The 16,358-nt window shown below is 31.9% G+C and overlaps 1 protein-coding gene across 1 annotated transcript in view; it reads left to right on the forward strand.

Moving 5' to 3' along the window:
- Nucleotides 1-16,358, forward strand: part of LOC126882408 (lissencephaly-1 homolog) — a 179,280-nt gene that overhangs the window by 125,947 nt on the left and 36,975 nt on the right. Inside the window, exon 3 of the mRNA XM_050647353.1 lies at nt 15,701-15,978. Within this exon, the coding sequence (XP_050503310.1) occupies nt 15,701-15,978 (278 nt within the window). The remainder of the gene's footprint in view (nt 1-15,700; nt 15,979-16,358) is intronic.

Below are 16,358 nucleotides of genomic sequence, written 5' to 3' on the forward strand. Positions count from 1 at the left end.
AATAATGATATGTACCACCAGAGGTACATGTACCACAGATTGAGAACCGCTGCTTTACATAATATGAGATAGAGTAGATAAAAATTATTTTTGTGAATTTGGTTAACAAAAATTGGTTAAACAATTTTTCGACCGCGGTACCGCGTGACACCCTGTGTATTTGTTATAAGGATTGTTATACGGATGTATTTCTTTGAGTAAGTTTGTGCAAAATATCGAATCGGAATAATTTACCTAACGGGGGCGACGTTAAAGGCTATACTAATAAGTAGTTGAAACGGTCAAAACAAAGAAACGCACACTCATCAAAAATGCACTTGAGATTCTCGTATAATCAACATTTACTGAATCGATCCAGGAAGAGTCAACTCCAACTAGTAAAAGTTGATTTAAATTTTTAAAATCAACTTTTACTGCTCGTTTCAGTTGGAGTTGACTCCAGCTAGTTGGAGTCAACTCTAACTGAGAATCAACTTGAACTGTAACATATAAAAATATTATAAAGAAAGATGGTTGAAGAATAAGTAACGAATCCGAAAAAAAAAAAAACAAAAAAACAATGTGGCTGCTTCACATTATAAGAATTTAAACGTGCGAGGGTTAGAACGCACGACGACTGGTGGCTCATGTAATCATATGGAGCCTTTCTCACTAGACGGTGGTTGGAACGTTTGGTAAGCACCGGACTCCACTTGCGATTGTCTAGTCGCGCGATTGTTTTGTCACAAGGATTGAATACATTGTTTCAAATACAAGTCAATCCACGATTATTTAGTCGCAAATGGATTGACTTGTATTTGAAACAATATGTTCAATCTTCGACAAAACAATCGCGCGACTACAAATCGCTAGTGGAGTCCGGCACTAAAGCCGTCGTGTTTATGTCGTCCCTCGCTTACAACAACAGACGGCAGCCGTGCCGTCTTTACGCACCCAGTAGCATAGGGAACTTAATGCATCCTTTCACATGATACTGTCGTTCAGTCGCATGAAGGTAGTTTCTTTGGTTGTTTGGTACATTATTTTCATTTACACTTTGTGGCTGTTTAAAGTAGGTGCATATATTTTATATTATGATGTCTCAGATTGATAACGAAATAGTAATAACATTAATTGAAGCGAGACCTGTTCATTGGGACAAAACAATAGAAATGTATAAAGAGAGAAACTTGGCGAAAAATGCTTGGAATGGTGTATGCCGTGCACTTAACAGTGCACGAATTAATTTGAATTAATTAATTTGACGAATTAAGTGATAAAGAAAAAAACACATTTTATAAGTACAGCAAAATTAATTATATGTTACTGATAACAACAGTAATTAAAACTGCTAAGTATATTATAATAAACTTTATTTTACATAGTTGCAATTAACGTTGAGTATAGAGGGTGTGAATATGTGTGAATATAAAAATATAAGTATTGTTTGTGTTAATAGGATGGACCCAATGAATTCGGTTCTCTTTCTTCAAAGATAAAGTAAACACAACGCTATAATTTGATTTTGCTCCATATAAAATATACCTTTTATTCTACGAAATTATATTTAGTTTTATAGGGTAAACAACTCGTTGAAAACTGGAGTAGGGCGGCGGTCACACGTCTTGTGTAAAATTATCTAAAAACAACTTTTAAAACGAGGGGAACAACATTTAAAAATGAATGGATGACAGAGGGTCTTTTAAATTCTGTACATGAAAAACAGATTGTAATGTTGTTCTGAAGCTGTTTCCTTGTGGATTTTTTATAATAAACTAGTCTAAATGAGAAATAAGCCACAATTTAACTAAAAAAAATAATTTTATTAACGGATGTCGAAACTGTAATAAAATCATTTTCCGCAAATCGCCAGGAAATTTTGACATTCCTGTCAAAATTTCTTGAAGAAAAAGTCAGGACTTCCTTACTGTAAGGAAATGTCATTTCCTTACTGTAAGGAAATGATATTTCCGTACAGTTGTTAGTGTTCTACATAAATGATAATACATATTTTTACTCATGCGATAATCCATAAAACCTCTGTATGCATTTTCGTACTTTTCTCTTGATTTCTTTGGCAATAATTCTAATGAAGCAGTATTCACTGCCTCAACCAGCTCTGGAGGAGTCCCAGGAATGGAAATTTCATCATCACTTATCATTTTACTTTCGAGAACACCAGCAATTAAATTTATAAGCGTCAAGTTTGACAATTCAACCTCAATACGTTTCCATAGTAACCCAAGTAATTTTATTAGGAATTTCAAAGCACCATTTATTTGGGAATAAAATTATCGCGTTTTTTTTAAATCAATCAATATCTGTCAAATTTTAAACGATTTGCGGAAAAATAGTATGTTTACCTCGTAGGAAAAGCCACATTCCTGGACTCTGTGTTGCTAAGTCTCGGCTTGCGCCTCGACTTAGCAATCTTCACAGTCGTCCAGGAATGTTAAGCTTTTCCTACCCGGTAAACAATGTACTATTTTTTACTTCAATTGTGGTTTATTTCCCATTTAGAATAGTTTATTACATATATTGTATGAGCTAAATAGATGAGCTAATCCAAGATCCCACAAATAACAGTAGAACAACGATTATAAAAACAAATTAAGGCTTTTAATTAAAAACATAAGAAATAATAACTGACAAAATAGAAATTACAAATGAATTAAATACGCATTACAGTACATTAGGACAAAGGTATGGACAAAAAAATACCCATTTGTAATGATTAAAGACTGGATTATATGCAAAATGCATATGCATATATATGCTGCATATTTCTCATGTTTTTCATAAATGCATATGCCTTGCATATTTGGAGATTTAAGAGCATATAAATGCATATTTTGATGGGAATTTACTCTACCCCATTTAAAAATAAGGTATATATTAGTAACATCAACATCCATTAAAATAAAATGTGAAAGTAAATATTTTGCTGTTAAGCTCCTTTGTTGTTGTACCCATAAACATAATGGGCGTTATTTATAGCTGCAGGTATCATTATCCGGATATTTAAGATTTATAGACTTCTCAGAATTTACAAATTACCTAAGTAAATACCGATTATATTTTGAATAACATTACAAATATTACCTGTACTTTCTGCTGGTGTCGGCCAACTATGAATTATTCTGGGAAAACCAACCAAAACGAAATTTTAAGCATTTTAAGGGTAGGATAGATTATTTTATTTTATGAATGGTTAGTCTTAAATCAATCGCCGATTATTCAACTTTTGTGATTGCAAGTTATTGACTATACTGTGTAAAAAAATCATTTTATTATTATTGTGAAAATGCCTAAAGTAGCAAGGGAAAAATCAAGTCTTCTCAGAAGTTGGATTGGAAGTAACAATCATCTAAAAGTTATCGACAGTGAAAGTATGTTTTGCACCATTTGTGATAAAAAGGTAAGTTCTCCACTTCAATAGATTTTTAAACTTATCAAACTTCTTTGCACATCTATGTGTCTGTCTATTCTAAAATGACAAACCGTCCCATTTCTTCAAAAACTGTTTTTTAAAGTTCGCAACGGTTTGGCTTATACAGAGCGAGGTGTTGAGAGTGGCCCACCCTGTATACTACGGTACACTGACTGTACTTTATTGTTTGACGATTTCAATTTCACTTTGAGAAATAAAAAAAAATTGGGGGAGGTTTAAAAAGTTTGATCATTTTAATGTAGGTATCTATTTACGAAAACATCTAAAACATCATTATCATTATATTCCAGATTCCATGTCAAAAGAAATTCCAAGTAGTTCAACACATAAAAACTTCACTTCACCAAACTAAGCTATCAAAAAATGATAATAAACCTCGCCAGCAGATTCTACAGAACAGTTTGCAGATTCAGAATACGTCAGTTGGGCAAGAAACCTTTGCAAAGGATTTATGCCATTTTTTTTGAACTGCAATATCCCTCTGCACAAGTTAGAACATAAATCGTGTCAAAACTTTTTAAAAACTTATTGCAAGATTAAAGATAAACCAGCTCAAATACCAAGTTCTTCAACTCTTCGGAAAAAATATGTCAGTGCATGTTACAAAGATGTGATGACGAGTATTAAAAATCAGTTAAAAGCCGAATATCTTTGGATTTCCGTCGACGAAACAACGGATACAAAGGGTCGACAAATTGCGAATCTAATTGTTGGAGTTCTTAACGACTCTGGCGATTTTAAAAACTCATACTTAATTAGTGTAAAATGTTTGGAAAAAACAAACTATGCTACAATAGCTAGATTTGTTAACGAATCCCTAACAAATTTTTTTTTACCTGATCAAGTACCATTTGAAAAAATATTATTAATGCTTAGTGATGCCGCCTCATATATGATGAAAGCTGCATCCAATCTTAAAATCTTTTTCCCTAATTTAATTCACTGTACATGTTTGGCGCACGGCCTAAACAGAGTTGCAGAGAAAGTTAGAATTGAATTTCCCAATGTAAACACCTTAATAAATAATGTAAAAAAAGTATTTCTGAAAGCACCACTACGTGTACAGGTATATAGGGAGATGCTTCCCGATATTCCTTTACCACCAGAACCAGTATTAACCAGATGGGGAACTTGGCTTAAAAGTGCTATATTTTTATCTGAACACTACGACGACATCAAAAGCGTTATTTCAAGTTTTGATCCGACTTGTACCGCTATTGATAACTGTCAAAATATTTTTAAAGAAAAGTCTATTAAAAATCAATTGTTGTATATAAAATCGAATTTCGATATCATTGAAAGTTCAATTACAAAATTAGAGGCTCAAAATTTATGTCTTCACAATAGTATGTCTATTGTTGATTCGGTTAAACAGAAAATAACAAATCTGAATGGGGAAATTGGAGTAAAAATTAAAGATAAACTTGATGACGTTTTAAACAAAAATGAGGGTTTCACTTTATTGCGTTCAATAAATAATATAATCAATTTTGGAAACTTCGATGAAAATATTAATATGGATCCGTCTCTAATAGCAAAGTTTAAATATGCCCCAATTACATCTTGTGACGTTGAGAGATCTTTTTCTGCCTATAAACAAATATTAACAGATAGAAGACATAATATTAGTTTAGAAAATATGAATCAATATATGATTATTTATTGTAACAATAAAAATATGTAAATTTGTTTTATTGTACTCTTTTTATAATATTAGTTTAGAAAATATGAATCAATATTGTAACAATAAAAATATGTACATTTATTTTATTGTACTCTTATTTATCTTGTGGTCAAAATAAAATATTTTGCCGTTTTATTTGTCACAAAACCTGAAGTTAAAAAAATATATTAAGAAATAATAATACAATTTGGTTTAAATTCAAACCTATTTATTTATTTTTATTATTTTTTATTTATTTATGTATTTAACGTAAACCATAAAATTATTCATATAAAAATAAGTGCATATATAAATGCATATTTGCATGTTAATTGTGCATATTCAGCTTGTTTTAAAATGCATATTGCATGCATATTTTAGACATTTTTTAGTGCATATTTTCCAGTCTCTAGTAATGATACATATCCGACATCGTATCATGTACCTACCTCAGCCACAAAGTGTAAATAAAAATAATATACCAAACAACACAGCAAAATATCTTCGTGCGACTCCATTCTTATTGTGTGAAAAGGACAAGTGCGACAAAACTACGGCACGAGAAATCCCTCGCACGTTCAAAATTCTTATAATGCGAAACAGTACAATTGGTGAATGAATCGGACAAACCGTAACATAACAATATAATGATATATATTTGGAAAACAAGTCTAACAAAGAAAACCAAACAGCAAAAATAATCAAAGAATAAAACACTAAAAACTTTTGTCTCTACACTTCCACAAAATTTATTACAATTTATTTTTTTTATCAATATTTATTGTTTCGGCACTCTACGGAAACAACTGTAGTGGTAATAAATTGTAATACATTTTGTGGAAGTCTAGAAAATAAAATTTTTCAGTGTTTTATTCAAATAAACTGAACTTTTATCTAGTAACGGTCGAATCCATTACTTGTAGCAAAAATAATATTTTCACTGAGTATATTTTTTAATTTGTCAGTACGTTCCGTAATGGAATTCCAAAAATTAAAACAAATTACATCGTATTAATTGTCGATTGTTTCTGTCTAGAAAAATAACCTCAACATTACAACAGGTTGAAGCTAGAATTGATTATCATATGATAAATAACAGTAAACTTGCTATGTGAGAAGAAAATAATCTTACATATAACTTCACTTGGAATACGATGTAGAATTACCATTAAAATTTATTTTAATTTAATTTTTAATTGTTACGGGCACAGAACAACACAGAATTGTTATGCCGAAGACACAGTACAACCAATAGTTAAAGGAAAGAGTGAGTTTCTTTTAGTGCACAGTATACAGTAATGTTCTCTCAATTAACTCAACTTTAATAAAGAATCTACTAATTCGTTTCCATCTTCTCATTTGTTTTTCATGTCGAATTGAGCGATGATGGAGACTGCTGATTATATAAATACTTAAATTAAGCAACTTCTTAACAAAAGAAATAATTATGTTTATATTGGTAATTTCGTCGTTAATCAGTTGCACTTCATCCAATTTGACGTTACCATTTTTTGCGTATTGTTGGGACAAAAGAGAATTATCCAGATTTATACCATGCTCACAGTGCCTCTTGTCTTGAGGGAATATTCACTAATTACAGATACTTACGGTATCAAAAGAATTGAGTTGCGGGGTCTCTTTTCGTGTTATTGAACCCTAGGTATCCTGGTATACGGGAGTATGATCCGAAAATGTTCTAACCAGCAGTACCTACCTACCGATTTTTGCACGGTCTTATATAGATTTTCACTAAGACCCAATCAATTGTTTGATATTCTCTAAACTAAAAAGTTCTTCGGAATGACAGAAAAAATTGGAGGGTATGAGATAAAATTGGGGGGCGCCAGAAAAAATTGAGTGCAGTGACTGTAGAGGGCAATTGATTGTATCCCCCGTCGCATGGCGGGCAAAATCACTAGTTCATATATAAAATATGATTAGATAGGAATTTAGAGAACTAATCTAACTAAATCTATAAAAACATTATATTTTTTAAACTACATAGTTTCATATTTTTAAAATATTATGTATCTGTAGTGTTACTTATTTTCTCACAACCATTGCTGGTATCAGTATTTTAGGTATTGTTTGTAATACACAAAACTGTGTGATATTGGTAAAAATACATATGGCAACTATGCATACAAAAATGAAACTTCATAAATTAAAGATAAATTTGCTTATATTTTTTCAATGATATTCAATGTACATAAATTATTCTTGTTGAATACAAAGTTGAAAATATTTTCTATCAATTTGAATTTATTAAGAATATGCGGGTGTATAATATAGGCAAATAAAAGTAACGCTTGCGTAACCTTCTGGCTAAGGTCTAGTCACTCTAGTCAGGTCTAGTGTTGGGCATTTAAGGTCGCGCAAGCGCACCTAACATGAATTAACAACCTCTTAAGTAGCCGGGATCGACGGCTTTACGTGCCTTCCGAAGCGCGAATTAGAAAATAAAAAAAGTTCTGGTGTCAGTACAGGGAATTGCACCCGACCCCTCACGCTTGGTAAGGCAGTAATATAGCCGATGAGCTAGTGCGGCAGTAGAAAAGTCAAAATAATTCTAAAAATTAATTTATGAACAGTTTGTTATATTGCGATAACGTAGAAATGTCATTCTACAGTTCTTTAGTTGGAAAAGGAAGAGAGGAAGACCAAACAACAGCTGAAAAAGGACAACGACGAGAGAACACGAAAAAATTGGACTAAGATGGAGTGAAGTCAAAAAAAGGGCCAAAAATAAAAACTAAAGAAGATGCGCTGTCCCGGCCAGACAGCAATCTTAACTTTTGGCCAAGAAACGCATAAGCGCCCAATACTCGTCAAGGAGGGATGGAACTAGAGAGAGACAGAAATGTCATTCATGGCGTACACAGGACCTGAGAGGAAATTCATTGCTGCAAGAAGTAGAGCACGTTTTTTTTTCGTTCACTCTTCAACAAGTTATTTTAAAGCCTTAATCTTGGCACTGTTGCGAAATATGAGAATTTTTGCAATAAACATTTCTTCTTCTTCTTCTTCTTTTTCTTCTTCTTCTTCTTTTATATAGGCATAATTCTGTTTTTCTTCAACGGTGCCTTTCATTCTGCCCCTAAGTTGTCATTCCATCTTTTCCTTGGGCGTCCTATACTTCTCCTGCCTAACGGTGACTTGTCCCTGGCTATTCTTACTATCATTGATTCAGACATCCTGCTTATGTGCTCATTCCACTCTTCTTTTCTGTTCTTTACCCAGGTATTTATATTGTCTACCCCACATATTCGTCTGATTTCCTCACTTCTTACCCTATTCTGTAGTCCTTTTCCAGCAATCCTTCTTAAGATCTTCATTTCGTTGGTTTCCAGATGTCTTCTTGTTTTGCTTGTATCTGGTCTTGTTTCGGCCGTGTAAGTCATAACTGACCTAATAACTGACTTATATATTCGGGTCTTTGTTTCCAATCTTAGGTGTTTGTTTTTCCAAATTGTGTCGTTGAGGCATTCGGCCGTTCTACTGACTTTAATTATTTGGTCTTTACCTCTTCTTCGATATTGTTGTCGGCTATTCTCCTTTTCATGAACATTTTTCAGTGCGTCACAAATTATAGAAAAAAAGGTAAGTCCGTGATAATACACATTTATGACATTTATTCTAACGTGACATTTTAGTTAAATCTGACAGTTGTCAAATTTTATTTTCAATTTGGAATAAAACCAAATCAATTGTGTCTATTGCATTTATAAAATGGTATTTTCTTTCATTTGTATAGTCTTATAAATTGTACAGATTATATTGATAATATTATTATTTTATTTAATAAATAATTCTTTTTTGATTATGGCGCCATCTATCGACAACTAGAATAATCACCGAACTAGAATAATTACCGAAGTATTCCCAGACGTGCCTTTTTTTCTGTCACATACAATTTAATGCGTTAGAGAGAAATCGAAAAACTGTGACGCACTGAAAGATGATCATGAGAAAAAGAATAGTAGATTAATTCCCAGATATTTGAAAGTCATTACTTGTTGTATAATTTGATTGTCTAACTCCAATTTGCATCTTATTGGTTCTTTGGCAATTACTAAGCTTTTTGTTTTTTGGGCTGATATTTTCATATTCATTTCTTTTGCGTTAATGTTGAACTCGTGCAATAATCTTTGTAGGTCGTCTTCTGAATATTTCTGAATACAGTAAGTTTTTTGTAATTTACAGTCAAAATTCTTCATGCTATGCCAACGAAAATAACAGCCCATTACTACCGAGTTTCTGTAATTCATTAAGTTAGTCCCGAAAAAAAACAACACCGCAAAAGACTGTCTCATAATTCAACCCCCTTATTTTCTTATTAAGTCGCATTCTTTACAAAATTATTAACACTTCCCATCACACGCCTAGTGATATTTAAATGTCAGAACAAATTAAGCATGTTCTGTTATTATATTTTTTATAACTCAGCAATATAAACACGAAACTCTTGGCGTTATGTAACGGAATGACTAAAGAATTCCTTTCTATGTAGGAGTGTACTTCTTTTGATCAAACAATAAATAATATGCTCCTTTTGTTGTTTTTTTTTCGTTGAGTAATAATTCAAATCGTCGATTTATATGCAATATTTGAAAGTGGCTATACAACCAAGACACGAAAAATATGCTGTCTACATTCCTTGATTTTTTTGTATACCTGTACAAATATTATTTAAAAGCAGGTATTTGATGACGTTATATATTTAAGAATATTGATGTCACTTTAACGAAAAGTGTCTGTGAAATATTGGCAACATCCAGAGGGAATACTGTGCAAAAGTAAATTGTAGAAGTGTCCCAAGGAATCGAAGCTAAAATTCTAGAAAACTAAAAGTCTAAAATTGTAGACAATTGCATTTTCTACAACGGTTTTATTCAACAGTTATTTCGAACATGTCCACTACAAAAATGATATACGTATGTCGTAGGTACATTATGGGGCTACAGTCCTTTTTTTTTATTGATTGTATCGTAACATAAAATACCAAACAAAATATTCAAACAGATGCCAGTAGGAAAAAGAACAAGAGGAAGACCGAAGCTGAGATATTTAGAACAAATAGAAAATGATATAAAAACCTTAAGTTAGTTAAAAATCAGTTACGCTGCCTATCTCATTTTGAACTATCTTCATTTAATGGCCGATAAATTTAACTGGTGGACAGTTAATACTTGATTATGAATATAAGAGATAATTATTAGACATGTAAAACTTATTTTATTAAGCGAAGGTACGGGTTATTTTAGAGACAAAAAAATTAGGGGTGCTGTTATTATCACATCTTATTATACTTGCTTTACTTTATCACAAAATGATGGTTGATTTATATGGGTAAACTGTTGATACATTAGTGGAATATAAATATTCCGCTTGGGTTTGCAGTTTACCTTAATCGCTATCAACACTCACTTCATCTTTCCTCGTTAGAGGTCGCTAAAGGCATGTGTTGGTATATTAGTCTGGGCCGGTCGCGGATGTTTCCCCAACTCGACTCTACCTTATCGGCAGAGTCTACGAGAAGTGTACGGTAAATTGAAGCTGTAATTACAAAGAAACAAATATATATGTCTTTGTACTCACTTTATCACGTTTAACGAATTACGGGATCTGGATTTCAATGCATATTTTTTTTTTATAATTCTCGTATCAAAGTTGCGCGTGAAGTTAGTCGTATTGATGACAGTTGGGGAAACGTCCGCGATCCAGTCAGGGCAGATTATCGGAGAATAGGCCATTTTTGGGAAAAGCTATTTACCAGCAATTTTATTGCTGGAATAGAATCTTATGATTGTATATATTAATAATATAAGTATGCAAAGTCCGCAGATAGTGTGCTACTTTTTTTATAAAAAAAAATGGCGCCCGAAAATCGTGTTTTTTTCAATTTTTGCTGTATAACTCCAAAGATAACTTTACCACAAAAACACTACAATAAAAATTCACCGTTATTAAATTCTGCATAAAGACGTGTTTTTCCCGATTTACTTCGACGAAAATTTTTCCCGGAAAATGCGGGTTTTTCCAACAAAATCTTTAATTTTCAACAAAAATTTTAGATAAGTAATTGTTTACCAATAATTTAATAACTTGGTAATATCAAAGCTCTTTTCGTATAGATTATAATTCCAGAAGCCGATGGAAATTGAATAAACAGTTAGCAACAATTAAATTGTTAATTAAAAATTTACGGTCGCTATAATAACCACAATATTTATGATACATAAGAATAACTATGATTTTTGTATAAAAAGATACTGTACCTATCTAATTTACTTTACAGAATTGAAATTGGACTATTTATGGAGCTCAGGAATATTTTAAAATTATAAACAATTTTTTGGCTTATAAACAAATAGAATATCTCAGGAAATATTAAATTAAATTAAATCATAAAAACGGTGTTGGAAAAAAAAGCGACAGGACGCTTCTTTTAAAAGAAAAACGTTTAATTGTGATGAGTGGTTCCTGAGATACAACCGGTCAAAGTTGACCGGCATTTACGGCAAATATATAAACAATAGGATCATAATTTTTGAAACATCACCTCTTTTTTTCGGTTCTCTTTCTCCACACCAACTTTCATATTTTTAAAATACTCATAACATATATTATTATAATAAAAACTATCGATATTATGAGTAATAATTGCCAAAAATAGCAAAATTCCGATCAAAAATTAGGTTGAAGAAAATGTAATCTCAAAGTTCAAAATCGGTATACGGTAAAAAAATGCATTTTCTCGGCTTCCCATCGAGCAATTTTCTTCATTCTTTTTTTGTTCCCAAGTAACTCGAGTAGAGCCATCTAACTAACGCATTATTAAATGTCAAAGTTGCTTTTGTGTAAGTTTATCTAAAAAGTCTACAACTGGAAAAATATGTAGTTTTCTTTTCTTATAAATAAATTAATCTATTTTAACAAAACAAAAGCAAGTTTGACATTTAATAATGAGCTAGTTAGATCGAGTTACTTGGAAACAAAAATAGAATGAAGAAAATTGCTCCATGGGAAGCCGAGAAAATGCATTTTTTAACGTATACCGATTTTGAACTTATTACATTTTCTCCAACCTAATAGGCCTGGATCCCGCGTAAGAAAGAAAAGTTGATTAATAGCAAGCTGAAAATTTGTTAGTAGCTTAACGGTGTCTAGTCGGACAAACTTTGATGCACGGGAACACTGGAACAGGGGAAGTTTTAATTGTGGAGCATGATAAACGTGTCGTCCTGACAAGTTTATGATTGTGAAAAATAGCAAGTTGTTTTTAAGTTTATTCGATAGCCAACGTTATGTTATATATGCGAAAATTTTTGTCCGACAAAAATGTTGGGCATTTTAACGAGTCCGACACGTAGAACATGTCACATCACAGGAATTATGTTGGTGATGAATAGCAGTCTGATTTTTGCATGAGAGTTTAATGAAAGGTTAAAAAAGCAATTGGAAGTTCTGTCCGACAAAATTAATGGGAAGTTTTCGTAGTCGGACATTCTAAACAAGTAAGATATAGACAAAAATTCTGGTGATAAATAGCTTTCCGACAAAGATGAAATTTAATTAAGTAAATTATTCCTTACCAAGAATGACTGTTGTCGGAAAAAAATAAGGGGTAGATTTTGTAGTCGGACAATTTAAAAAAATAATTTTAGAAATTTCAATAAGGGGTGATTATTCTATGTCAAAAGTACCTGCAATCAATTACAATCGATATCTTTCGATTTATCTCAACATCATTTAGATATCTCACTGTAATACATTTATAGTAGATCAGGCAAATTATATTATGGATTGAGTGGTCTAGCTATCTTTGTCTGCCACATGCGCGGGATCGCTTGGTTAAAAGAGATAGATAGACCACCTATCGACTTTTTGCACTGTATTCCCTGTCTACCCTTATGTCTATGAATACATTTCCATTTAAGAAAAACTGTCACTTTTGACAATAATTCATAATAAATTGCAATCGTAACTTCAAATTTAAACTAATCGATTTATTTTGGCAGCAAATTATTTCTTGTCATGTGACATATTAATTACATTATTATTTCATTTGTAGAAAGTTGAGAAAAATTACGTTATACAATTTTAATAATAATTTATTTAGGTACCCTTTTTCAATCAAGCAAAGCATTATAGCACGAAGAATGATATTCAAAAGAACTTTCACAATTATCTGGCAACTGAACCTCATTGAATTGATGACCAAGTATTTTACTAACTTTGTAAAATGTTCGAAAATTACTCAAAAATGTTACGTTGAATGGTTTCACTTTCGATCTGGCGACTTAAAATTTAAACTGTTGACACTCAAAAATAGACACAAAAACACTCCATAGTTAATATAAATTTTATTTTCCAACACACGTGGCAAACAGAAACTCAGAGACCATGTACCTTCAAATACTACTTTGTATAGCACAAAGTGTCACAGTGACAAATGCAGCCTTCTAATACATACTTCTAAGCATAATGTGTCATATTTACGTCTATTCTTATAAGCACCGAAGTTTTAGACTCTTCACATTTTTCAATGTCGTTTACAGGGTTAAGATTTGAGTATGGAAAAAAATGTATACAACGTTTTTTGTAGGAAATTTTCCGTACTTTCTGATGCGCCTAATTAGAAAACTCTAAGAGATTGCTTTCACATGTTCTTTGACATTTTTTATTGTCATTTTGAGAATATCTAGAACAAACTCCACCCAAAAAAATAATTCTTTTGCAATATATACATGCATTGATACTTACCTTACTGTTTTTGGAGTGTGCATGTATATATATGCACATGCAAATATGTGAATATAAATAATAATATACAACCAAAATAGCTTTATCAATATGTGACTAAGTCATTCTGAAAAAATGTTTTTTATTTATTTCCTTCGATTTGCCCAAACTTTTTGTCCGACATATAACTTTTTGCGTTACAAAATATAATTTCTACATAAACAAATCAAAATTAGCTTGCTATTTATCACCAACATTTTTGTCTATATCTTACATGTTTAGAATGTCCGACTAGGAAAATTTCCCATTCATTTTGTCCGACAGAACTTCCAATTGCTTTTTTAACGTTTCATTAAACTCTCATGCAAAAATCAGACTGCTATTCATCACCAACATAGTTCCTGTGATGTGACATGTTCTACGTGTCGGACTCGTTAAAATGCCCAACCTTTTTGTCGGACAAACATTTTTTCATATATTATATAACGTTGGCTATTGAATAAACTTAAAAACAACTTGCTATTTTTCACCATCATAAACTTGTCAGGACGACACGTTTATCATGCTCCACCATTAAAAGTTCCCCTGTTTCAGTGTTCACGTGCATCAATGTTTGTCCGACTAGACACCGTTAAGCTATTAACAAATTTTCAGCTTGCTATTAATCAACTTTTTTTTCTTACGCGGGATCCAGGTCTATAATTTTTAATTGGAATTTTGCTATTTTTGGCAATTTTCACTCGTAATATCGATAGTTTTTATTATAATAATATATGTTATGAGTATTTTAAAGATATGAAAATTGGTGTGGATGAAGAGAACAAAAATAAAAAGGTGATGGCTCGAAAATTATGATCCTATTGTTTATATCTTTGCCGTAAATGCCGGTCAACTTTGACCGGTTGTATCTCAGGAACCACTTATCACAATTAAATTTTTTTTCTTTTAAAAGAAGCATCCTGCCGCTTTTTTACCAATACCGTTTTCACGATTTAATTTAATTTAATATTTCCCGAAATATTCTATTTGTTTATAAGCCAAAAAATTGTTTATAGTTTTAAAATATTCCTGGGGCCGCTTAAATAGTCCAATTTCAATTCTGTAAAGTACATTAGATAGGTACAGTGTCTTTTTATACAAAAATCATAGTTATTCTTATGTATCATAATTATTGTGGATATTATAGCGACCGTAAATTTTTAACTAACAATTCAATTGTTCCTAAACTGTTCATTCAATTTCCATCCGCTTTCGGAATTATAATCTATACGAAAAGAGCTTTATATTACCAAGTTATTTAATTATTGATAAACAATTACTTATCTAAAATTTTAGTTGAAAATTAAAGATTTTGTTTGAAAAACCCGCATTTTCCGTGGAAAAGTTTCGTCGAAGTAATTCGGGAAAAACACATCTCTATGCGGAATTTAATTACGGTGAATTTTTATTTGGGTGTTTTTGGTGTAAAGTTAAAATATTTGGAGTTATAGAGCAAAAATTGAAAAAAACACGATTTTCGGGCACCATTTTGTTTATAAAAAAAAGTAGCACACTATCTGCGGACTTTGCATACCTATATTATTAATATATACAATGATAAGATTCGATTCCAGCAATAGAATTGCTGGTAAATAACTTTTCCTTATATTTTGCTAATTAGCCCAGAGTATATTATTTTAATTTCATTACGTTTTTATTCAATTCATTCTTCTTCAAGCCTCTCTGATAACGGGTACGCCTAGAAACACCTGTCAGAGGATGGTAAGAGACTCGATATGAATCGAAACGCAACAGTCTACGTTTAACTTGCTTTACTGCTAATACATACATATTAAACTAAACATACGTTCCTTTTGTTTCAGTAATAAAGCCATCGCTGATTACCTCAGCAGTAGTGGATACACGGATGCCTTGGAGGCGTTCAAGAAGGAGGCGGATATGCCCGGCGAGGTGGAGAGGAAATTCGGCGGCCTGTTGGAGAAAAAATGGACGTCCGTCATAAGGTTGCAAAAGAAAGTAATGGAGTTAGAGTCAAAATTGAACGAAGCCGAAAAAGAATACATAGAGGGCGCTCCCACGCGAAACAAACGTACCCCTTCGGAATGGATACCGCGGCCGCCTGAAAAGTTCTGTCTCACAGGTACCTACTGTTTGGTTTATATTTTTGACAAATACACTCGCGATCATAAAAAACGGGTCACTCGATGAATTATTCAAGTTGGATGTCTCGAATTTTCTAAACCTGCTGTCCGATTTGAGTGATTTTTTTAGTATGTTATAGCCTTATTCTTTAACAATATCGCCATATTAATATTGTTGCTAGACAGGTAAATTGTCACTGTATACCGGGTGTAACAATCATACTGTGTTTATTCCTCAAAGTTTGAAACACCCCGTGGAATGTTTTAGCATAGATAAAATATTGAAAGTAAAACTCGATTGTAGCCTTAGGCTTTCTTAACCTTTTCTTTTTTGATTTTTTTGTTTATGTTGGATAATAAAAAATTTACGCACCTTAAC

This window comes from Diabrotica virgifera, chromosome 1, assembly GCF_917563875.1.
Source record: "Diabrotica virgifera virgifera chromosome 1, PGI_DIABVI_V3a".
In the NCBI taxonomy this organism is placed as follows: Eukaryota; Metazoa; Arthropoda; class Insecta; order Coleoptera; family Chrysomelidae; genus Diabrotica; species Diabrotica virgifera.